We start from the raw sequence: 26,333 nt of genomic DNA, 5'->3' as shown, positions 1-26,333 counted from the left end.
AAGATCACTTACCACCCCTTGGGGCTGAGAAGAATCTGTGATCTGAGGGTCCTTAAACTGAAAATGATTTTTAGAAGGCAAGGGAGAAAAATATTTCAAATTTAACAGTGAAGAAGTAATTTGGCTTGTAAATTGGAGAAAAAAAAATGAATGGCTTATGACGTCCACTAACTGCATTGAATTGCACCTGTCCATCTTTAGCAAAATCAAATGTTGCATATTTGCGGTTGTAAGAAACACTGAAATATGATATTTTACACTCTTTATTTGCAAAATCCAAGTCTTTTCAAATGGAAAATCTTCCTTTGCACAGCAAAAAATGTGCAATTATGTTTAAAATAACAAAAAAAAATAGATTAATCTGTAATTGAGGGTTTTAAAATTCTAGTGCAGTGTAAACCATCCTGCATTATTCATAGAGTCCATAACACAGGTGGAAATTCTACCCATAATGTCACTGCTGGCTCTTCCTTTTTTAATATTTTCCTCTCAATTGTTTTGTTTTGTTCTTGGAACTGTGGCAATGCTGCATTACTTGCACATATCCCTGCAATCCTTTTGATTAAGCTGTACCCACAATGCTGTTAAGTACGAATTTCCAGAATATTGACCTTGTTACAATGAAGAGATGACAAAATATGTCTGTCAGGATGATGTGTGATTGGGAGCAGAACTCAGAGATGATTAATGTCCTGAACTAATTTAACAATTAAAAAATACAGCCTAATGATCAATATTGAAGATATAAAAACAATATGAATTCCGGCTACTAAATCTTGATTTGTATATAATTTTTAAATCACCCACCGATAACTGACTAGTGGACATAAACTGAAACACGTGAGAAAAGATTTCCTGGAAATGAGATTCTTGGCTCACTGGAAACTTGTGGAACCTCATCTAATTTCTATGTAATATTCTGAGTTCTCTTAAAAATGGACATATGTAATTTGCCTTAAATTACAGTACCAAAGGCCTCTGTTTAATTTCAAGAGTCAAGCTTTCATTTTATCACACTTGTAAAATGTCTTATTAACCTTCACCACTATAGGCACCAGGTATTTCCACTTATGAAACACTTCTTTTAATCTGCAGAACATTTAGGATATGAAAATCAGTGGGGCTATGCAAAAGCAACTGTTGCTGTCAAACGAAAGGCCACAGATTGATCACCAAATAAAGCAACACTGCAATACAGTGGAAAACTCTTAAATGCATAATATCTATGCAAATATTTGTTGTGTTTTTTGTTACATCATTGGTATAAATAGATTCAGAGCAAAATTATGTTTGGTACACTGTTCAAAGTGGGATAGAAGATATATTTGCACTTTAAGAAATAATAGCAACTAATTGAGATAGAAAGCACATATATAGTATCACCATTTTGGGGATTCTATTTGGAACGTTTAGCATATGAGTATTTGCTTTCTTAAAAAGCATATGTTTAATAAGCTATGTATTCAAGACTGGTCCACTGTATTGCTACCATAAGCTCACACGTAGCAAATAGCTAACAAACACCCGCTAATGAAAGCAGCACGCCTCTACCACCAGCTGTAAGACAAAGATCAGCAGCACCCTGGGCACAATTAGCTACATGTCAGTATGGTACATACCTCCTGTGTGTATAAGGAAAGACAGCCAGTCATGTAACAACCAAACAGAGGGGAAAAGAAAATTAAAAAGAAAACAAAATTAATTTTAGAAATTAACCCTTTGAGTTCTAGAATTGCAGAAGTGACTTGATAAACTGACTTTGAAATGTGAACATTAGAAACAATTTCTTTTTTCTCCATACTGGATTTTGCCTGGAAAAAACCCTATGAAACATTTGGAATCTGTATCTTACCTTTTTAATGGGTTGCATTTGAGGGTCAGCAGTGAGGCAACAACACTCATTGATGACCTCCAAGAAATCTGTTCACAAAGATCTAGCAATTTCTATGTGGTGTTGATTTCCTCTTTACCGCCGTCAGTGTGTTTCTGGCGCCAAGTCAAGGGGATCTCCATGCATCCAGCAATAATGGTGTCATTAAGCATCAAGAGTAAACAGTAAACAAGTATTCTCAAAGTCAACAAACCAGGAAATGTACACCATTGGATCCCTTCACTTTTAATTTTTAGATTTTACAGATAGCAAAATAAATGACTGGGACACACTTGTGGGATTAAGGTGGAGATATCATAAACAAACTTTAAAAATTTTTGAAAACCTGTGGAATTTCTTGTTATGGAGAAATTTGTCATTCAACCAATACAAAATTACTTTTCAGGGTTAGTGGGGATGTCTAGCAGCCATTATGAACTTATTAAATGATTAGAAGTCCAGTTACACCTCATTCAATAAGCTGTAGCCTTTTCAAGAGTTTTTAGTGGATCTAAGAGAGTAAGAGCGGAAGTTCTTGCCAGTTCAAAGGTTTCCAATTGATTGCAGTCTGGGAAAGCTCGACCACAACAGAATCATTGACAGAAATTTCTGGACTTTTTTGTATATAACTGCGCATGTGTGCACTCCAGGGCTAGGATTATATGGCCCCTCCCACCTGGCAAGATATGATTTCACCAAATTAAAGAGCAATTTAAGTTGCCTGCCACATCCACCAGGCGGGGAGGGGAGTAAATTCCAGGCCCAAATTTTACTGTCAGTTTCAGACGAGTGATGACAGCAAAATGCTGACCTGTTTACTGTCATTACTTCCACAAAATCCAGGTCCAGGTCATGTAAATTTAAAAAATCTTTTAAGTATTTTGTGTTATGTTTTTGTTCTGTTAGGTGATTGATAATTCCAATATTGCTATTTCACATGTGAAAACAAAAGTTTCACAAGTATGAAAAGCAGTTGAATGTTATAATTCATTCAAAGAGCCCAGAAGATGCACAAATCACCAAATTAATAACAATAAATATATTTGGGGAGATTTTGAGCCAGTGTTCACAGAAAGCGTAAATGGCAATGTGGACCCAAAATACCATGAGTTGGAAAATGAGATTCTGGCTGGTGAGATCTCATTTTCCGATTTTCCAGACCCCTCACCGGTGACATAAAGAGGTCCCTGTCCAAAGCTGGGTGGGATCCTCATTTATAAACATTTTAATATAAGTAGTGGGCTTCCCCGCCATATCACATCGGCAGTGTTTGGGCTGGGGGGAGTGTGGTTGCCCCACTGCTTTTGGAGGAGGTGATTTACCTAGTGCTTGTGGAAGGGAGGGGGCATTTCCCGGGTGCTTGTGGAAGGGGTGGGTTACCCTAGTACTGGGGAGTCCATCTTTGTAACGGGAGTTTTGCTTTAATGCAGATCGGGATGCCCCCAATCTCTGGAGACTGCTCTATCAGGCCTTGCCCTACCAGCGTGACAACAAGAACCACACCCCTAGATTGGCTGTGCACAGAGTGCCGGAGAATCTGGAGAGAAAACTCAGCTGTGCAACTGGAGATCTACACGCTGGTTTTCACGTCCCAGCCATCAAAACTCTGTCCATCATTTCTCCACTTCTGGGAAGTTTCAGACTATTATGTCTTGAGTGTGTCAGAGTTCAGAATGTTTTCCCTTTGGAAGGACTGTTGTAATTACTCTTCATCAGTGGGCTGTACTTTATTTTTTTTAGTTAACTTTTAATGCTGTTGCATATTTTAGTATACATAGTCACCCAAAATCTATTTCTGATTAATCCAGTAAAGAAGTTAGCTGGTCATTGTGGGACTTTTAATGGCCATAATTGCTCAATGATTCAAAAAGGAAGCAGCATATCAGATTATAAACAAATAACATTCACTGACAAAGCCAAACCTGATTCAAATGGGAAAATCTCTGCATAGATATTGAACAGAGGTTGAACCTGTACCCTCAATATACATATGTAAAGAACTCAAGTGTGGTCTCAATAAACTGCTGATTTTTGATCCCTTTTTAAGTAATTAATACTTTAGTTGTACATTTTTTGTAAGGCAGATGGAGTTACAAAAGAAAACTAGAGAAACTATATTTCTTTATATTTCAACTGTGTACTTTGTGCATTTCAGTTATTTATTACAACCTCAAATACAGTCAATTCTATATTAAGTATTGTCAGATTACAGAGTCACAACTGTATTCTAAAGCACTTCTGCATCTTTTGGATATTCTATTTCGTCTCATACAAATTCTCTTGCCAGATGTGGGTGCAAAGATGCCACACTGGATCTCTCAAAGGGTTAAAGTAAATAAACATAATTCTAAACATAAGTAGGCAAAAACAAAATTATTGAAATTTATATAAGAAGCAAATTAAAAATATATATATTTTTTCTATGTAATGCACTTGTGGAAACCAACTCAGCTTTTCCGAATAGTCGGCACAAAACTCTTCATTCTGTCTCAGTTAAGGACAATTACCCAGGTCTTCAGATGTCAATGCAGAACATCAATATACTAGCGATACGTTGTAAATGTTTCACAAAGTGACTACACCCCAAGTTAACAATAATAATAAAATATTGTTGGTGTTTTCAGCATTGGTGCTAAGCAACATTGGTGCAACTGATATTTCAGTCAATTAATTGTACGACCGACCCAAAAACCCAAAAGTAATAAATAAAATATTGCTTTCAATAACAGTACTGTTCTTCAACTAAACTTTCATGTTATGCTTCAATGTTTATTTAAACTGAATCATTGATTAGGAGTAATTTTGAAGATGGTGAGTAAGTTTTCCTCATGGCCATCATTAAAAATTTTAAATTTTAAAATAATGTTTATTATCACAAGTGGCTTACATTAACACTGCAATGAAATTACTGTGAAAAGCCCCTAGTCGCCACATTCCAGCGTCTGTTTGGGATTCTCAGCTGGTACGGGAATTGAACCTGCGCTGCTGGCCTTGTTCTGCATCACAAACCAGCTGTCTAGCCCACTGAGCTAAACCAGCTCTTACTCACTTGTCTAATTATATTTAATTTCATTTTTAAATGTTACATGGCTGGACTAAGGTGTTGTTTGCATGCACATAATGATTTCCACATCTCTTATTTTAAAATATGGACAAGCTTCAAATCCAAGGACCAGACGTTCTCGGCTAGCACGCTAACAAACTCTACAAACTAATCCCTCCTTTCAGGTTATCTTTTATGAAATTCAATTCAAACTCTTGGCTGCGCACCAGGATCACTTCAGGATTCACAATGTCAAGGCACATTGATGAAATAATGTCAAATAATCTCAGATGTCTTGAATATTACAGGACTTCAAGTTTAACCACCCAAATGGTAAAAGCCCAATTTACATGACCAAATCAGAATGAATTCAGATTATGCATCAAGTCATACTTTATTATACTCCACATGTGCTGTTTTCTCTTGTGGGATAAAGTGGTCCAAAAAGAGAAGCAGCATCAGCAGCATCAACTTAAACGGAGACAATGCTAGTTTTTACTACAAATAGAAATGCAGAACTGTTCATAGAAATTTGGTGCAAAGCTGATTGTAATGGTTCATAGAATTGAGCTGTAATTCATGTTGGCGATATTAGAAAACCAGTTATATGTTTGTATGCCATCCCTCAGTGTGCTGCTTTAACACAGCCACTAACTAATTCAAGTGAAATGGATTAATGCTTTCATTTAAAAAGCATCTATCACTATTTTAATGCACTAAGAATTAATCTTCCAATGTTTCCACAGTCTTAATTTTAGGCTAAACAGAGCTAGCTAATTAACTATAAAGGAATAGATTTGCTGGGCAGAAGGATCCTTTACAACGCTGCAGTAATTCCAAACAAATGTTCATGTTTCAGTGGATAAGTGCAATGCATATTTAAACCAAGCCAATTTACTTCATTTTTGCATATCCAGTTTAACCCTGTGATCTGACATTTGATTTTCAAAAATTAGCAATGTGGTAATTATTTATATAGAGAGGAAGATTTAGACAGTTTTTGTAAAATTGCAGCGCACAATGTGTAGAATTAGAAATGAGGTTAAGCAGTGATGGACATTTAATGGAGGAAGAAGAATGTAGAGAGAAATAACTAATAATAAATGTCAATAATCTATATTTACTACAGTGTTCACCAATTTTCAAAAAAAAATGTTTGATCAGCACATGTAAAGGTTGAATTAGGCCTCGGCCCTTCAACTTCTCAATATATTTGGTTATTTATTAAAATAAATGAACAATAATCATCTTTCAAATTTGAGTTACAGGTTTTTTTTAAAATACCAGTCAATCTCCAGTGGTGATGCACAGGGAAGAGAGAAGGCTATACTTAGCCTTCAGATGAAGCAAGATAAGTGAGAATATAACTTAATCAAAGAGCCCATGCTCCCATTTTAAAGTCAGAAACAGAATTGGCAGGTGTCCTAGGGAGTGCCGTTCCCGGCACCTACACCTGCAAAGATTTTACTTGCGGCGTGGGGAATCATTGTACGTCTGCTAGCCAATTAATGGCCACTGAAAAGCTTCTTCTCACTGTCGCTGGGATTTTACCTGCAGCAAATGGAGACCAGAACTTTTCAGTGCCCAAGATAGTGGTGGGCAGGGGTGGTGGGTATCTCCTTCACAGTGCCCAATATTTTCCCACTCTCACTTTGTCCTTTCCCTATTTCCTGCCTACACCAGCCCCCAATTCTCCCCATCGGGTATGCCACCCTTGCTCCAGCAACATCCTGCCACTTACCTTCACATTCAGATCCATTGATAATTACCAATGTGGTCTAAGATGCATTTCCTGGACTATTTATTCTATTATTTTACATAATGGGAGCAATTTTCCCAAAACAGAGAGTGCTGGATCAGGCAAGAAAAGCTGTGTTAAACTCGCCAGCTTCACAGATGTCTTTTCTCCTCGGATTTAATAGCATTCTGTGCAATTTCACAGATCATACAGCCAGCTGGAGAGGCAGGGCTTAAACAAGCCAGCTGGAGAGGCAGGGCTTAAACATGCTGGCAAAACTGGGATTAAAGGGCACCTCAACCTCAAAATTTAATTAAAGGCCCCGCCCCTCTTGGCGATCAGGACCCTCTCCCATGGAGATCAAGACTTCCTGGTGGACAAAGGGAACACTCCCCAACCACCACATTCAGAAGGAGAACATCCCCCACCACAGATATTGGAGCACCCCCAATCCCGTGCGACAACGCAAATATCGACACTCCCCCACCACATGCATTGGGGTGACCCTACCCCCCTCACAGGCATCACTTTACACCTTTCTTGGCTTCGGGGCACTCTGCTCCATCCCCTCCCCAGCATTATTAACCCCCCCAACAACCAGCGTCGGAGCACCCTCCCCAAGGTATCGCTCCCTCCACCAACAGGCATCGGGGCATCCACGCCTTCCCGTCACCTGCATGCCATCACTCAGAAAAACCCCAAGGTTTAAACAAATACCCTAATATTAAATATATTACTTTGGGTACTGAGATATAAAATCTATGAGAACATATTCAGGGAAATTACAAGATGTAAAGAGTCTACTTGAATTGTGTTCATGTTAGCTTAACTTTTACAGTATCAGTAATGTTAATGTTATTAGAACATACAACTTATTGTTTAAACATCAGTTTTTGTGAGGGTGGCAAGCTCACTGAAGAGGTGAGTTTGTGAACTTTAGGCTGATTTGAAATATGTTGATGTGGTCAGGACAAGTCATCATTTGCCCTACTACTATTTCAACCATGTGTCATCATGAAAATAACTTTACTTTTACTAGAGTATAAATATTATATTAAGTGTTAATTTTAAGATATGCTTATATGGTTTTAACATACTGAAGTTCCAATGCCCAATTACTCACATTGCTTCTTTTCACTAAATTAATTTCTACAAGCTACTTCACAAAATACACGAACATAATTCCATAGTATAAAATTCAATAGACTTATGGTAGTGAAATGATGATGTCACTGAAGAAGGTAGATCTTCTAAAACTACAATAAATAACCCACCTAACTTGAGGAGCCAGCCTTCTCTATCTGGGTTGAAAAACGTATGGGTCAGGTCATTGCCATCATCTTCCGGAATTTTGAAGGGTTCATTCTTAATACTGTCATACAGATTCTGTCAACAAATGACAACATTATTTATATTGCATTATAACTTTAACAGGGTTAAAATAATACATTTTTCCCCAAACCTTAACTACGCAATATTATAAATATTTATATCTTCAGCTACCATGAATGAATTTTCTTGTCTCTGCTACCATTGTTGCCAATCAAGTTACTTAGACAAATAAACAGGTTTACGAGGACTTGTGAATTTGGCTATCATTTTCACATCAAACTCTGACCTGATGGGGCAGCACGGTGGCAGCACTGCAGCCTCACGGTGCTGAGGTCCCAGGTTCGATCCCGGCTCTGGGTCACTGACCGTGTGGAGTTTACACATTCTACCCGGGTCTGCGTGGGTTTCACCCCCACAACCCAAAGATGTGCAAGGTAGGTGGATTGGCCACACTAAATTGCCCCTTAATTGGAAAAATGAAGTGGGTACTCTAAATTTAAAAAACAAAACTGACCTGATTACAGGTCAATCTTCATAATCTAGGCTTTTCAATAGTTGGAAAACCAGTTTGGATTAAATAAAAAGCTGTTTCATTAACTGAAAACAAATAAAGGCTATCATAATTTCATGAATGAGTGATGTGAGAGAGGCACTAAAAATCAGGTAAGTTCAGAATTGTTAAAATTTAAAGGTAGAATAGATTAACACAACATAATTAAAATTGAAAGAAAACAGTACATCCTCGCTTAAAATTGTCGCACTTAATGTTGTTTTGCTGAACATTGTTAATAAAATAGTATATCCATTTAACGTTGCCAGTTTCACTTTAGTGTCATTTGCTACAGACTTACTCTTCTGCGGCCTGTTCACAAAACATTTTCCCCAGTGCTTCTGCTCTCCTGTGCCTCTTCCCCTTGTTGCCACCCTTTCTCCCTGGGCCTGGGCCTCACCTCTTCACTCCCCAAACTTCCCATCCCTTGCTCCATGACCTCGCTTCTCGCCCTTGCTCCCCGACCTTGCTTCCCACCCTCACCTCCCGACCTCGCTTCCTGTCCTTACTCCACGACCTTACTCCCCGACCTCGCCTCCTTGCCCTTGCCGTCCACCCTTGATTCCTGACCTCGCCTCCTGCCCTTGCCTTCCACCCGATTCCCGACCTTGCTTCCCGCCCTTGCTCCCTGACCTTGCTCCCCGAACTCGCCTCTCGCCTTTGCTCCCCGACCTCGCCTCCCACCCTTACTCCCCGACCTCGCCTCCCACCCTCGCTCCCCGACCTTGCTTCCCGCCCTTGCTCCCCGACCTCGCCTCTCGCCTTTGCTCCCCGACCTCGCCTCCCGCCCTTGCTCCCCGACCTTGCCTCCCGCCTTTGCTCCCCAACCTCACCTCCCACCCTTACCCCGTCCTTCACTTCCCAGTCTTGCTCCCGGGCCGTGCCTACCGCCATTGCTCCTGGGCCTCACCTCCCACCCTTGCCCCGGGCCTCACCTCCCAGTCTTGTTCCCAGGCCTCGCCACCTGTCCATAAGACATAGGAGCGGAAGTAAGGCCGTTCGGCCCATCGAGTCCACGCCACCATTCAATCATGGCTGATTTCAACTCCATTTACCCGCTCTCTCTCCATAGCCCTTAATTGCTCGAGAAATCAAGAATTTATCAACTTCTGTCTTAAAGACACTCAACGTCCCGGCCTCCACCGCCCTCTGTGGCAATGAATTGCACAGACGCACCACTCTCTGGCTGAAGAAATTTCTCCTCATCTCTGTTCTAAAGTGACTCCCTTTTATTCTAAGGCTGTGCCCCCGAGTCCTAGTCTCCCCTGCTAATGGAAACAACTTCCCTACGTCCACCCTATCTAAGCCATTCATTATCTTGTAAGTTTCTATTAGATCTCCCCTCAACCTCCTAAACTCCAATGAATATAATCCCAGGATCCTCAGACGTTCTTGCTCCTGGGCCTCACCTCCCTCCCTCTGTTCTTGCCTTAGGATCTGGGCTTTCTACTTCTTCTCCTGGTTGCTCGCTCTGCAGATTTCTCTGTTTCTGGCTTTGTTTGTGCTGACTTCCACTGAAGTCCTGGGGTCTAACTAGTGGAGGAGGTTGGTCAGTGCAGATAGACCTGGGACTTGAGCTGATAACTGCACTGATCTTTTGCCACTAGATGGAGCCTGGTCCATCTAAAAAGTCCTGTACAGCACCGACTTGTGCTCCAGAACTTGCCGCGCCGCTAGCCAAGTTGTTCCTGGTTTTTCTGAATTCGGCAGCAGTATAAGGGTCTGCAAGGAACAGCAATGAATCTATACAAATAGCTAATTTCGCCATTTAAAGTACACATTTTTACAGTGTATGACCCTACCATTCAACCTCCTACCCACCATGTTACCCACCTCCAAGTACAAAATTAGTAATCAATTGTAACACTAACTCGTAGGAGTTCTTCAGGTAAGTCACCACCATCATTGATGCCTCTATTCATAAGAATGAACCTCTCCACACTGGGTTTATCCTTAACGTTTGGATTGTGTAGACTGGTATTCAACATAATAATAGCAAAAGATAATACGTAACATGTATCTGCAAAAGAAAATTGCACTTTAATTTTCAACAGTGCAAAAGTTTAAAACAATTTAGAAAAGAAACATCCACATAATGCCTCTGTTACATGGACATATATGAAGAAAGATGTGGGATGCATTCTGAAATTTGTTGAGATATGAAAAAAACAGATACATCGATATTGTACACTGAAAATGTATCAATACACTAATTTACAGAAAGCTTCAGTTTTTGGGGGAATGAAAATGTATTCAGTTAATAGTAAAAATAGAAATGTCTGTTACTTCTGAATAGCATAATCACAATACGCAATGCGGGTGGCACGGTAGCACAGTCGTTAGTTAGTACTGTTGTTTCACAGCTTCAGGGACCCGAGTTCGATTCCCGGCTTGGGTCACGTTCTCCCCGTGTCTGCGTGGCTTTTCTCCGGGTGCTTCAATTTCCTCCCACAAGTCCCAAAAGACGTGCTTGTTAGGTGAATTGGACATTCTGAATTCTCCCTCAGTGTACCCAAACAGGCGCCGGAGTGTGGCAACTAAGGGATTTTCACAGAAACTTCATTGCAATGTTAATTTAAGCCTATTTGTGACACCAATAAAGATTATAATTACTGATAAAGATTATTATGATTGATAGAATCTTCAGTTTTGTAGAGCGGCCCAGTAGTGCAATGGTTAGCACTGCTGCCTCATGGCACCGAGCACCCAAGTTTGATCCCGGCTCCGGGTCACTGTGGAGTCTGCACATTCACCCTGTGTCTGAGTGGGTCTCACCCCCACAACCCAAAAGATGTGTAGGGTAGGTGGATTGGCCATATTAAATTTCCCCTTAATGAGAAAAAAAATTGGGTAATCTAAATTTTTTTTTAAATCTACAATTTTGTTGATAAAATGGAAAGGTATATAGAAAAACAAAAAAGGACTTGTTTACAAAAGAAACATTATCTTATGCTACATTACCAGTGTTTTCTCTAGAAATTACTGACTGGAATATTTGCAAAATTATTTTCTGTCCATCTCCTCTCCCATTACTATCGTAAATATATACAATTCCAATTACAGACTCTACAGATTTAAATATTTCACGACATTAAAATTTTGGTCTTTTGTTCCAATGAGAATACTTACTCGTTAATTATTTTTGTTCAAAGTAACATTGCAAATAAATTGCAAATTATTATTGAAGTAACTGGGAACGCCTTAAGAGGGTCAATGGTCGGGTTCACCCGGATCCGGGTGGCAGCCGTTCGTCGACTTTCTCGGGGAAAATTAATATGTCAGCAGATGCAGTATTCCGGGGGGGGGGGGGGAGGCGCGGATTGTTGTTATTTTTATTAAAAATTTCAAATACCTTAATAAAAATATTTTTTTTAAAAGAAGTAACTGGGAACAATACACAAGGTATCACTGAAACTTACCTGTGGACTGGAAGACTCCAGGGTTGCATTGACAGTATCGCTGTGCAAAAGCTTCCATCATTCGGTCAATTTTCTGTGCCTCTCCAGGTAATCGGAAGCTCCACAAGAACTGCCTAATGTTAGTATATTTTGAAACAATTTTTTTTTATTGAATTCCTCATACTCAGATCCTAATTAACATCCTGCCAGCTATATGACGGAGTTGAAAATAGTCACATATGTCAGCATAAATCCTTTTTAATTTTAGAAATAAATGATCTCTGTATTAACATCAATATTTCTTTGATATTGCATTGACTATTTAAGAATAAAAAACAAGTACGTAATTTAAGTAGTCATATGCGTGCAGTGTAGAGAAATAAATTTGCCTAATATCTGTCTTAAAAGAGAGACCTCTTATTCTTAAACTGTGTCCCCGAATTCTAGTCTCTCCCACAACTGCAAACAAACTCCCAGTATCTACCCGATTAAGTTCCCTCAGTATCTTAGTTATTTTAGTAAGATCAACTCTCACTCTTCTAAACTCCAATGGGTACAGACCCAACATCACTTTTCTTGATAAGAGAAGTCCCTCAACCCAGGGAGGAGTTGAATGGATCTTCTCTGAATTGCTTCTAATGCAGTTGTCTCCTTTTTCAATTAAGGAGACCAAAATTGTACACAGCATTCCAGATGCGGTCTCACCAATGTCTTACAGTTGCAGTAAAACTTCCATACTTTTTTTTATTCCATTCCCCTGCAATAAATGCCAACACTCCATTTACCTTCCAAATTGCTTGCTTTACTTGCATAGTAATATTTTGTGATTCATGGGCCAGGATACCCAGATCCCTCTGTACCACTAAGCCATGTAATCTTTCTCAAAGTTAATTAAATTCTGCTTTTCTATTCTTCCTGAAAAAGTGCACAAGTTCAAATTTTCCCACTTTATATTCCATCTGCCAAATTTTGGCCTGCTCGTTTATATCCTTTTGCGGACTCTTTACCGCCTGACAACTTACTTTCTTTCCTATCTTGGTGTAATTGGCATATTTAGCTACCATACATTTGGTCCCTTCAAGTCATTGATGTAGATTGTAATTAGTTGAGGCCCCAGGATGGATCCCTGTGGCACTCCATTAATTAGACCTTGCCAACCTGAAACAGACCCATTCACCCCTACTCTCTGCCTTGTTAGCTAAAAAAAAGTCCTTTATCCATGTGAATATGTTACCGCCTGCACCATATAATCTTATCCAGTGTGATAACTTTTGGAAATCCAAGTACACCATCATGTTTGTTGCTTCCTCAGAAAACTATCAAAGGTCCTACATATGTTATGCAAATCCGATCATATCCCATTCTTCCTCTTGTGTGTTCTGGAAAGGTGAGCTTTAACTTATTTTTGCAGGGTGAGGAGTAGGATACTCCTAAAAAGCATATATCAATTTCCTCGCATATAAAATTACTTATCATTCTTACCGCAATGCCTGCACCAGATTTAAGTCTGTGAATTCATGAAGCTCCACAAACGCATGAAGAACTTTGATGTTGAATTCATCCCTGCACGAGGACAGAATGCAACATTTTGTGAACAAAAGGTTCTGGTGCTTATAGCTTTTATTTAATAATTCATAAGTCACTTAGAACAAAAGGATGCTATTTGGCCAATAATACTGCACTGGTTCATTAGAAGTGTTAACCAATTAGTCTCGCTTCCTTTCCCCAAACTTTGAAAATTGCCATCCTCTCAGGAAAGAGAAGTCACAGGTCAGTACAAGGTTTTAAAAAAATTGACCTGGATTATGTTATAGCTGTATAAAATCACTCATCATATGATGAAATATGTAATGTGGAATATATTGCTGATTTCTAATGATCTACACTACAACATTCGGTCATTATTACAGCATGTTTCACAAATATCACTTTGACAAAAAATTAGTATCGCACTTAAACAAATATAACCAATTGAATTCAAATTATGTGTCAGCTGAATTTGCCAAGTCATTGGGCACCTTAAAACCATGAAATATAATCACTGGGAACTATCTAATCAGGCATTTAATTCCCATCTTTAATGAGACCCCAGTCACATATACTCAAGATGAACACTAAACCACATGCACTATATATCTATCACAGTGTTCATTGATGAGTAATAGTCAAATCCAACACAATCCAACAATTTCAAGAAAGATGGTGACATTTCAGAATTTGGTCACAATGTACTGAAAGGTTTCAGAGGATTATTGATATGATAGATTAATCCATATCAGAACAATCCCGGCCTGCTTCACAAAAACAAATAGACGTGTGAATCACGTGCTTTGGCAATTTCTTTTTCCATTGACCTCCAAAATCTATGGGGCGGGGGTTGATTTTCCAGCCGTTCTCACCAGCGGATTCTTTCGGTCCCTCCAGCAGCAAACAACTGATGAGATGTGGACAGCTTGTTGATTTTGGAAGAAAAGGATATGAGCAAGTTGCCACAGTGAAAGTTGGAAAGGGGTGGACGCCTGGGCTCTTGGGGAGTCTTCCACAGAGTGGCAAGAGTCCAGAGATTTTTGTGAGCCCTAAACGCTCAGAAAAACATTTTCTGGGTAGCTTCCAGCAACCCCTTTACAGGACCACTGGTTAGACCATTCAAAGCCTGAATGGTCATTCAAAGAGGTGGAATATGGCCATGTACATTTCACCCATTTGCATCTTAGTTTCATCTGGAGCCTTATATACCTTATAGTATTCCAACTGTGCATTACAAGTGATCAATATGGGAACACTCCAGCCATCCAACTCAGGCTCTTACCCAAGGTTATGACAACTGGTACACCAGCATGGATGGGTTGTTTAAGTGTCTTGATGCCATTTTCACGATGGGGCCCTTAAAATGAACCCTTCAGATTTTGTGCTATGATATGGCAGCACACGTACAACAATAATTTCTCTGGCATTCCTTACATAAAGGATAGTGGAGTGGTAAATAAAGTGGGCAAAGATGGACAACAGGGAAAAAAGAACTTAGTGGGAGAGACTGAAGGTATGGTTGAAGAAAAAGGCTTTTGCAGAAGGTTATGCAGAAGGTGACATCGTAAGGAGATTTGGGGAGAGAATTCCAAATAGCTAGATTGAAAAAGCACAGTACGAAGTCTTACAACACCAGGTTAAAGTCCAACAGGTTTGTTTCGATGTCACTAGCTTTCGGAGCGCTGCTCCTTCCTCAGGTGAATGAAGAGGTCTGTTCCAGAAACACATATATAGACAAATTCAAAGATGCCAAACAATGCTTGGAATGCGAGCATTAGCAGGTGATTAAATCTTTACAGATCCAGAGATGGGGTAACCCCAGGTTAAAGAGGTGTGAATTGTACCAAGCCAGGACAGTTGGTAGGATTTCGCAGGCCAGATGGTGGGGGATGAATGTAATGCGACATGAATCCCAGGTCCCGGTTGAGGCCGCACTCATGTGTGCGGAACTTGGCTATAAGTTTCTGCTCGGCGATTCTGCGTTGTCGCGGGTCCTGAAGGCCGCCTTGGAGTACGCTTACCCGGAGATCAGAAGCTGAATGCCCTTGACTGCTGAAGTGTTCCCCGACTGGAAGGGAACATTCCTGCCTGGTGATTGTTGCGCGATGTCCGTTCATTCGTTGTCGCAGCGTCTGCATGGTCTCGCCAATGTACCACGCTTCGGGACATCCTTTCCTGCAGCGTATGAGGTAGACAACGTTGGCCGAGTCGCACGAGTATGTACCGCGTACCTGGTGGGTGGTGTTCTCACGTGTAATAGTGGTATCCATGTCGATGATCTGGCACGTCTTGCAGAGATTGCCATGACAGGGTTGTGTGGTGTCGTGGTCACTGTTCTGAAGACTGGGTAGTTTGCTGCAAACAATGGTTCGTTTGAGGTTGCGCGGTTGTTTGAAGGCAAGTAGTGGGGGTGTGGGGATGACCTTGGCAAGATGTTCATAGTCATCAATGACGTGTTGAAGGCTGTGAAGAAGATGACGTAGTTTCTCCGCTCCGGGGAAGTACTGGACGACGAAGGGTATTCTGTCAGTTGTGTCCCATGTTTGTCTTCTGAGGAGGTCGGTCCGGTTTTTCGCTGCGGCGCAGCGCTCCGAAAGCTAGTGACATCGAAACAAACCTGTTGGACTTTAACCTGGTGTTGTAAGACTTCGTACTGTGCTCACCCCAGTCCAACGCCGGCATCTCCACATCATTGAAAAAGCAGCCACCGATGAAAATGAAAAGTAATCTGGGTGCATGACTAGTGAAGTGGAGGTAATCAATAATGGAGCTGATGGTGCCCAGGGCATTGTACATGAAAGGATGTAGGCCACAGTGTTCTAAATAAGTTGGAGTTTATGGAGTTATGTAGATAAATGAGGAGAACTTTACCAAAATTGGTTTTCAATTATGGAGAACAGTAAGACATGGAGGTAGCACTCAGGTGGAGAATTTTTCAGAAGGAAAAAACAGTCACCACAATGAATTGAATGTTGAATAGAAACTCATCCGAGGGCTCAGCAGGTTGCTTAGTTCCAAACCTCTAGATTTAGTTTCAAGGGAAGATTTGAAAATAAAAACCAGATTGTTGCTACAAAATAAACTTAATCAAAAGGTTAATACAAAAAAGAACTAGAAATATTACCTCTCTCCTAGGTAATCCCCAATTGCAGTCTTGTTTAGTCCCTCTCCTTTGTACAGAAACTGTGCAATATCTTCTCTTGTGTTCTTTAAAAGTTCATTCTCAATTAGGAACTGAATCCCCTGTAACAAAGAATGTATTTGAAATTCAGGTGATTAACTTTAAAACAATAAATATCAGAGTCTTAATTTTAAGGTCTTCCACTCCCACATGTATAACAAAATACAAAGCAGCACATAAATGTTGGGAGTAGAAATTGGTTAAGGCCCATTTTTCTAAGTGATTGTACAACATATTATAATCAAGGGACTTAGATAAAAAAGGGAACCTAAAAGGCCGACAAGATTTCAATCCCAAATTGATAACCGTTAGCACCATCTAATCGCTTTAGACATTGTGACATTAATTTTAGTTTTAGTCTCACAGGCCTTCATGCCACAGGCATGGAATTAATTGGAATAGAGATGGAAAGGCACAGGGAGCCTAGTCATCTACCTCCTGTCCGATTAAATGTCCCCCACCACCATACTTGCAATGGGGGAAGGAAACCCGGTGCAGGCACAATTGGCTGAATGACCGCCTTCTGCGTTGCAACAATTCTGTGATTAAATTCTACCCAAAGCTTTTTGAAATCTGTGTTTATGTCACTTTGATGTTTCTACAGGGAGCAATCTGCACAGAAGTGTATTCATAGTTTTTGTGATATCATTACCCTGAGAAAAAAAAGTTGTGAGGGCTGCCCTTCTGTGGAGCACTGGAGAACAAAGAGACAGACTCATAAAAAATCTTGGGGTTAGAAGAAACAGCTACTACCCTGACTCAATGGATCCCTGCAGAGCTAAAAAAATAAACAACCTGATTCATCATTTTAAAGTTCCAGCAAGCTGTCAATCGCAATGCTTTTAGCAGGCTATGGTGTGTGAATTTCAATGTAAACAATCCAGTTCAAAGCACTGAGCCTCCCAGCAATGCATGGTGCCTTCAATACTTCAAAAGGCAATTAAATTCACTGTGTGAAAACCACTTCAAACGTTTCCACCACTTTAACGGCATAACTTTCACCAACATCTCACAGACCATTAAACTTGGCATACTGACAAGAGTTTTTAAAGGGTTTAGAGGTACAGATATGATCACTTTTACTCTCTTATGATAAAACGTTATTTCTTCCAAACTGACTTACTGCTAATGGAATGCTGTCCTTCATTGGCAGAGGTGTAGAATATAAAAATAAGGATATCATTTTAGAATTGTATAAAACACTGGTGAGGCCACAACTGGAGTATTGAGTGCAGTTCTGGTCGCCACATTACAGGAAGGACATAATTGCTCTGGAGGGAGTGCAGAGCAGGTTTACAAATGTTGCCAGGGCTAGAAAGGTATAGCTACAAGGAGAGATTGTATAGGTTGAGGTTATTTTCCTTGAAACAAAGGAGGCTGAGGAGTGACTTGACTGAGATGTACAAAATTATGAGGGGAAGAGATAGAGTGGACAGGATAAAATTGATTCCCTTGGCGGAACCAGGGGACATAGCTGGCAGAAAGTGTAGAGGGGACAAGAGGAAGAATGCTTTTACACAGAGGGTAGTGGGTGTCTGGAATTCGCTACCCAAATTGATGGTGGATTCAGAGATCCGAAACTCTTTTTAAAAGTACCTGAATCTGCACCTCAAGTGCTGTAAGCTACAGGGCTATGGGCCGGGTGCAGCAAGGTGGCATTACAACAGGCACCTGGGCCTCCTCTGGCTGGCATAGCCAAGATGTGCCAAATGGATTCCTACTGTGCTGTGACTTTGCTATGGTTCGGAGCAATGGATTTGGCAGACGCTCCGTTCTCCACCCATTGAGAATCCTGATCGCGGCATCGGGCAATGAAAGACCCACAACTACATTACATATGCTATATTGAATTTAATGTAGTTTTTACAAGATCCATGCCTGGTAAAAGATACAAACCTCTCAAAATTTCGACAAATGATCATACCTCCTAACATACTAAGGTAACAGTACTGCAGAAGATAGTGTATTTTCTGCAGCCTGCAACTTTATGATAAATTCAAGAATGAAAATGTGCTTGGGTGACGGAAATGCCTAGCTGTCCCTTTAAGGTCATTAAGTGTGCAATCATGCATTTCTCAGTACATACTAATTCTGAAAGGTCTTTATTTTTAATACCAACATTTTCACCAATCTTGTCTGTATGTACTGAATACATAAGTACACATTTTTATTGTTATTGCTCTTGCTGTTATTTCTCGGTTTGCTAGACTGGTGAAAATTTGGTGAACTTATATTCGAAAGAGAACCAAGAAGAACATTTTTTTAAATCAATGTAAACCTATCTTGGAGGGCAGCTAATAAATTTCAGCAAAACAATAAACAGGGCATTGTTGCTTACCCTTCCCCATTTTAGAAAAAAAGACATACAACATTTCCCCCCCTCCCCGCCCCTTAATCTCATTCTGTTGGCACGAGTCAAGCATTTGTTTAAAATCATAAGCATTTGATTTAGTGCTGTTAGTTAACTCAAGTTTTTTTATAAATATGCTTGAGAAATTGTGACTTTAAAATCTTGTGCAAAAAAAACTTGTAACTTCTTGTAACAATGTAACTTCTTGTAACAATGTAACTTCTTTGTTCAACCTGTATTACTCATCTTCAAGAGGTTAAATGAATGCCAAGGTCGGGCAAATTACGCACAACTGTTGAGAGGAGCCTTGGAAGGAAATGGCATTATTTCATTTCGTACTTCCTCATGTCATGCTTGAATGGAAGCCATGTGATGTCCCACAGAAGAGAGCGAGATCAAAAAGCAAGTGGTCACCGGACTGCTGCCTTGTTCTTAGCAACCGCTGCTGTTAAGAGTACTGGAGCTCTAAAATATTATGGAAGTTTGGCAAAACAATAACATAAATGCAGACTCAAAAACCTGAAAAAAGAAATAACATGATGTCACACCTTCTTCGGGTCCATATTGAATTTCTTTCGGCCCATTGCCACTTGTTTATTCCGTTGCATATTCTTCCTAGAAAATAAATTAAAATTACATGGTAATTGAAAATGGCAACTTCAAAAAACATGTTCTTATAAATATTAATCATGAGATAATTAACAAATCAAATTAATGGATGTGAAGAATGACAACAAACTGAAACCAACTTTAATCACCTGAATCATCACTATGTGGCACTAGAACCCAACATATTTCACTTCTAATAACGAAGTGCAATAGAAGACACCAGCTGGAGCAGGGCATCATGCAATGGGTGGATTTTTCCTCACCAATATACATTATTAGACCAAGGAACTGAGGGCACTATTGCTAAGTTTGCAGATGATATAAAGATATGAAGAGGGAAGGTAGTATTGAGGAAGCAGGGAGGCTGCAGAAGGACCTGGACAGGCTAGGAAATGGGCAAATAAGTGGAATACAATGTGGAACAGTGTGTGGTTATGCACTTTGATAGGAAGAATAGAGCTATAGATAATTTTGTAAATGGGGAAAGGCTTCGGAAATCTGAAGCACAAAGGGACTCAGGAGTCCTTGTTAAGGATTCTCTTGGTTAACATGCAGGTTCAGTTGGTAGGAAGGCAAATACAATGTTTGCATTCTTTTCGAGAGGGCTAGAATATAAGAGCAGGGATGTACTGCTGAATCTGTATACGGCTCTGGTCAGACCCCATTTGAAATATTGTGAGCAGTTTGGGGCCTCCTATCTAAGGAAGGATGTGCTGGCCTTGGAGGAGGTTCACAAGAATGATCCTGGGAATGAAGGACTTATCATATGAGGGGTGGTTGAGGACTCTGGGTCTGTACTCGATGGAGTTCGGAAGGATGAGGGAGGGATCTCATTGACACTTACAGAATACTGAGAGGCTTAGATTGAGTAGACATGGAGAAGATGTTTCTACTGAGGACACAGCCTTTAAAATTGAGATGAGAAGGAATTTCTTCAGCCGGGGGGGGTGGGGCGTGAATCTGTGGAACTCATTGCTGTGAAGGCCAAGTCACTGAGTGTCTTTAAGACAGGGATTGATAGGTTCTTGATTAATATGGGGTTCAAGGGTTACAGGGAGAAGGCAGGAGAATGGGGATGAGAAACATATCAGCCATGATCAAATGAGCAGACTCGATGGGGTGAATGGCTGAATTCTGTTCCTGTATCTTGCGGTCTACTGCTCTTTCAGCTCCAATTACTGTTGTGTCATAAAGTGTTGGATATGCAAGTTGATAACAGCATGGTAAGGTTAATGGAGAATCTGGTACCTTGGTGGATGATGCCACCAATAATCAATTTCATTAACGAATGAAATATATGGGTTTGAATGGCTAGCAAAGCTCTGAAGTGGCACCTTGGATATTATTTTTTAACGTTTATCACAAAATTGTATGCAGGAAATACGTTGTTCTTTTTTGTGTTGATAATATATGAACATAAGCATGCATTTAAGATAATCTTTAGATATTATTAGATAGTGTAATATCCAGGGTTTATAGTTTTTTGTGCATGAACTTTAGGAACCAAAGATATCTGGGGTGGGATTCTCCGTAATCGGCGCGATGTCCGCCGACCGGCGCCAAAAACGGCACGAATCAGTCCGGCATCGCGCCACCCCAAAGGTCCGGAATTCTCCATATCTTGGGCCGAGCCGGACTGATTTCCGCCCCGCCAGCTGGCGGGAAAGGCCTTTGGTGCCCCGCCAGCTGGCGCGAAACTGACTGCCGTGCGGCGCGGGAGCGGCCGCTCACGGCATCCCCGCGCATGCGCAGTGGAGGGGGTCTCTTCCGCCTCCGCCATAGTGGAGACCATGGCGAAGGCGGAAGGAAAAGAGTGCCCCCACGGCACAGGCCCGCCCGCGGATCGGTGGGCCCCGATCGCGGGCCAGGCCACCGTGGGGGCACCCCCCGGGGGCAGAATGCCCCACGCCCCCCCCAGGACCCAGAGCCCGCCCGCGCCGCCTTGTCCCGCCGTTCAAAAGGTGATTTAATCCACGCCGGCTGGACAGGCATTCCAGCAGCGGGACTTCGGCCCATCGCGGGCCGGAGAATCGCCGCGGGGGGGGCCGCCAACCGGCGCGGCGCGATTCCCACCCCCGCCGAATATCCGGTGCCGGAGAATTCGGCAACCGGTGGGGGCAGGATTCACGCCAGCCCCCGGCGATTCTCCGACCCGGCAGGCGGTCGGAGAATCCCGCCCCTGATGTCTACAAGGGAGAGGAAAATTAGTTATGTTGCATGTGGATTTTTCAACACATCAATTAGTGGACCTACATTTTTTTTCGGGATTGGAATAATTCTAAAGTCTGATCAGCTTAGATGAATTTAACATCATCTTTACTTGCAGCTCGAATCCATAACAAATTAATTGCTTCAGTTAAACAACTAAGTATAATTTGAATACTTGTCGTATAACTTTTATCGAACAAGAACAATTATTTTATTGCTAACTGGTTTCAAAGTAGAACATTGGAAACATAAATAACTCCAATAAAATAATTCTTACACCATTAAATATAAGCGTCATCTTTCTGCAGTGATATTCATTCATTTTTACTGTGTAAATACAGAAATGTTTTGACACTTGGAAAGCTGAAAGTCAAGCTAATGACAGCAGCACAAACTGTCTGGTAAGCGTGGCAAATTGCAACACTACCCCAAACAAACTTTGCTCCTAAAAATGACGGCGCGCATTAAGTTGCCAATATCTTGCCTGTAAATTCTAAGTCAACATAATTTATATTTTGTCATTAAAATTCATCGAAGCAGACTAGATAATATATTCTTACAGGACTATGAAAATTAACTTTGGGTACATCAAGTTTTGAATTTTAGGTTTAGAAAATTCTAGATCTGGTTCACACTTTCCTTTTCCTCAGATGAACCCATCATATGTCCATCTTAGTTTAATTTAATAGATACTAGACTTTCTCTAATGCTCTTTTCAGAAGTTATGCAGCAGATGTGAGGCTTAAATCATGTATATGTATACTATACTGAGATTTTGGAAAACTACATTCAGTGAAACACATACTGAGGGAATTTTTCAATAAAATACATTAAGTGCAGTAGTGGCAAGTTATATCCAAGATAGATCAGAAAAAGCAAAAGTTCTCTCGATGCATGAAAGTGAATGTTTGTATACCTACTGCACATCAATGCGTTTTCATCCTGAGCACAGTATCTTGAAAAATGAAAATCGCTTCTTGTCACAAGTAGGCTGCAAACGAAGTTACTGTGAAAAGCCCCGAGTCGCCACATTCCGGCGCCTGTTCGGGGAGGCTGGTACAGGAATTGAACAGTGCTGCTGGCCTGCCTGGGTCTGCTTTAAAAGCCAGCTATTTAGCCCAATGTGCTATACCAGCCCTCTTGTGAACTTCTGATCAAATTGTATGAGGCCGTGATGAGACTACATCTAGAGTGCTGTGGACAAATTTGGTTTCCCTACCTAAGGAAGGAATTAAACTCTTGGAGAAAAGCAATGAAGGTCCACAAGGCGGATTCCCGGAAAGAGAGAATTCTCCTATCAGGAAAGATTGAAAAGACTGGAGCTATAGCACCTGGAATTTAGAAGAATGGGAGATGATCTCATTGAAACACACAAAATTCTTAAAGGGTTTGATGGGATAGATGTTGGAAGGATTTTTCTACTGGCTGAAAATAATAGCGCAGGTGGTCAAAAGCTTGGTTAAAGAGCAGGGTTTGAAGAAACATTTTAAAGGAAGACAGGTAGAGAGGCTTAGGGAGGAAATTTGAAAACAGGGCCAAGCATGACTGCTGATTATGGAGCGATGAAAATCAGGAGTACCACAAGAAGCAGCTGAGTAGTTGAAGCTCTACACAAGTGTGTGAATGATGGTTTAAATTCTTGCAGTAAAGATTTCTGTTCTTGTGAATATTTTATCCTGGTTAAGTTAGAGGACATAGAGTTTATCTTTCGAACTGCATTTTAAAGCTGAAAAAATTGCATGTTATTTTCATCCTATTTATTGCAGATGTCCAAACCCCTCTACATTTTCAATGTCTGTGGATCTTATTCAAATGCTGAAATTTATAGCTTAGAAGCCTGAAATTCTTAGCAATAATTTCCTATTGACCAGTTTTTACAGCAGTGAAACGCTGGAGATAGTTTTAATAACAGTAACAAGTCTATCACAAGAGAAACAAATTTAGCTTACGGCTCCATATGCTAAGCTACAATCCCCTCATGACAAATAAATATTTTTTATTTAACAAAAACACTCTGTTGCTCAAACAACTTCTCACTTGCTCAAATGTAGCTAACAGGTGGCATGATAAGCTATTAAAAGATGCTATGGAGGTACATCTTTAGTTGTACGAATGTCTCAATATTGACCCCTCGTAGAATACAAATCTTTCTATGATCACTACAGAGTTACAAAAACAAATGCTCAAAACACCGAAACTAATTTCTAATGTCCACAATATACTTGTAAATGTCTGGGAACGAGGAAGCTGTAGATACAGCCACAACATAATTCACTGATGGGTGCATAAACTTTCCACATGTTCTCTTTATTATTGACAAAGCCATCTTCATAAAAATTTTCAATGTGAATAATGTCAATGTAGATTGTTGATTTTAGAGATTCAACACATTCCAAAATCATATGTGGATTTTGAAGCTGCTTATCTTCTAATAACAGAATTTGTGCTATCCCTGTGGAACAAAGGAATTTTTATATCAACACTGATCTTGTGCCCTGTACACATGTCACCACAGGAAGTCAAGAAAATGTAAGAATGTGAGTTATATTATGCTCTAAAATATATTTCAAAGAATGGCTTATCTCAGACACAGATATACATTACATGTTTAAAATATGTCAGAGAATTGCCATAAAGGGCATGATTCGGCGACCCTGTTCCACCTGGCGCAGATCCGGGTGCAATGGGTGAATTGCGCGCGACCCCCAAATCGGTCTCCGCGCCGATCATGAGTCACCTGACACCTCGCTGGATGAGATCCAGATCTGAATATTGAAATGAACTGTAATACCCGGATGCCAGATTCAACCAGTGGCCGAGACTCAACAGCCGCACCCGGGAGACCTCATAGTTGGCGACTCAACAGACTGATCAAGACCTTGGATCCAGAACTTCAGAGCACCCTACGTGCTCTCACCCTTGTACTTCCCGCATTGGAGATCTCTACTGCCTCCCGAAACAAAAATATACAAGGCCAACACACCAGGCCGTCCTATTGTATCAGGCAATGGGACCCTGTGTGAGAACCTGTCTGGGTACGTCAAGGGCATCTCGAAACCCATCGTACAAGACCCATCGTACAAGGAACGCCCAGCTTCTGTCATGATACGACGGACTGCTTTCAGAAACTCAGCACCCATGGACCAGTTGAACCAGGATCATTCCTGGTCACAATGGACGTCTCGGCACTCTACACCAGCATCCCCCATGACGACGGCATTGCTGCAACAGCCTCAGTACTCAACACCGACAACTGCCAATCTCCAGACGCAATTCTGCAACTCATCCGCTTCATTCTGGATCACAACGTCTTCACCTTCGATAACAAGTTCTTCATCCAGACACACGGAAAAGCCATGGGGACCAAATTCACACCTCAATATGCCAACATCTTCATGCACAAATTTGAACAAGACCTCCTCACCGCACAGGACATTCAACCAGTGTTATACACCAGATACATCGATGACATTTTTTTCCTTTGGACCCACGGTGAAGAATCACTGAAACGACTACACGATGACATCAGTAAGTTCCATCCCACCATCAGACTCACCATGGACTACTCTCCAGAATCAATTGCATTCTTGGACACACTCATCTCCATCAAGGGCGGTCACCTCAGCACTTTGCTTTACCGCATGCCCACGGATAACCTCACGATGCTCCACTTCTCCAGCTTCGACCCTAAAATATTAAAGAAGCCGTCCCCTATGGACAAGCCCTCTGTATACACAGGATCTGCTCAGATGAGGAGGAGCATAACAGACGCTGAAAGATGCCCTCGTACGAATGGGATATGGCGCTCGACTCATCGCTCGACAGTTCCAATGCGCCACAGCAAGAATCCGCACCGACCTCCTCAGAAGACAAACACAGGACACAACCGACAGTGTACCCTTCGTCGTCCAGTACTTCCCCGGAGCGAAGAAACTACAACATCTCCTTCGCAGCCTTCAACACGTCATCGATGAAGGTGAACACCTTGCCAAGGTCATCCCCACACCCCCACTACTTGCCTTCAAACAACCACGCAACCTCAAACAAACCATTGTTTGCAGCAAACTACCCAGCCTTCAGAACAGCGACCACGACACCACACAACCCTGCCATGGCAATCTCTGCAAGATGTGTCAGATCATCAACATGGGTACCACCATTACACATGATAACGCCACCCACCAGATACGTGGTACATACTCGTGCGACTCAGCCAACGTTGTCTACCTCATACGCTATAAGGATGTCCCGAAGCGTGGTACATTGGCGAGACCATGCAAACACTGCGACAACGGATGAACGGACATCACGTGACAATAGCCAGGCAGGAATGTTCCCTTCCAGTTGGGAAACACTTCAGCAGTCAAGGGCATTCAGCCTCTGATCTTCGGGCAAGCGTTCTCCAAGACGGCCTTCAGGACGCGCGACAACGCAGAATCGCCGAGCAGAAACCTAGAGCCATGTTCCGCACACATGAGTATGGCCTCAACCGGGACCTTGGATTCATGTCAAATGACATGTCAGCAA

General features: G+C 41.2%; 1 protein-coding gene across 5 annotated transcripts in view; it reads right to left on the bottom strand.

Annotated features, from left to right (window-relative positions):
* Window positions 1-26,333, bottom strand: part of cyth1b (cytohesin 1b) — a 298,861-nt gene that overhangs the window by 29,248 nt on the left and 243,280 nt on the right. For 3 of the 5 annotated variants that reach the window (XM_072483574.1, XM_072483573.1, XM_072483575.1), the window contains exons 4-9: window positions 19,538-19,604; window positions 16,583-16,701; window positions 13,414-13,494; window positions 11,953-12,065; window positions 10,405-10,553; window positions 7,925-8,037 (exon numbers count right to left, since the gene is read on the bottom strand). In XM_072483574.1, the coding sequence (XP_072339675.1) occupies window positions 7,925-8,037; window positions 10,405-10,553; window positions 11,953-12,065; window positions 13,414-13,494; window positions 16,583-16,701; window positions 19,538-19,604 (642 nt within the window). The remainder of the gene's footprint in view (window positions 1-7,924; window positions 8,038-10,404; window positions 10,554-11,952; window positions 12,066-13,413; window positions 13,495-16,582; window positions 16,702-19,537; window positions 19,605-26,333) is intronic. The other 2 variants (XM_072483571.1, XM_072483572.1) reach the window with 1 other exon arrangement.

The sequence above is a fragment of the Scyliorhinus torazame genome, chromosome 18, assembly GCF_047496885.1.
Source record: "Scyliorhinus torazame isolate Kashiwa2021f chromosome 18, sScyTor2.1, whole genome shotgun sequence".
Classification (NCBI taxonomy): domain Eukaryota; kingdom Metazoa; phylum Chordata; class Chondrichthyes; order Carcharhiniformes; family Scyliorhinidae; genus Scyliorhinus; species Scyliorhinus torazame.
This window is presented reverse-complemented; position numbering and strand designations above follow the sequence as displayed.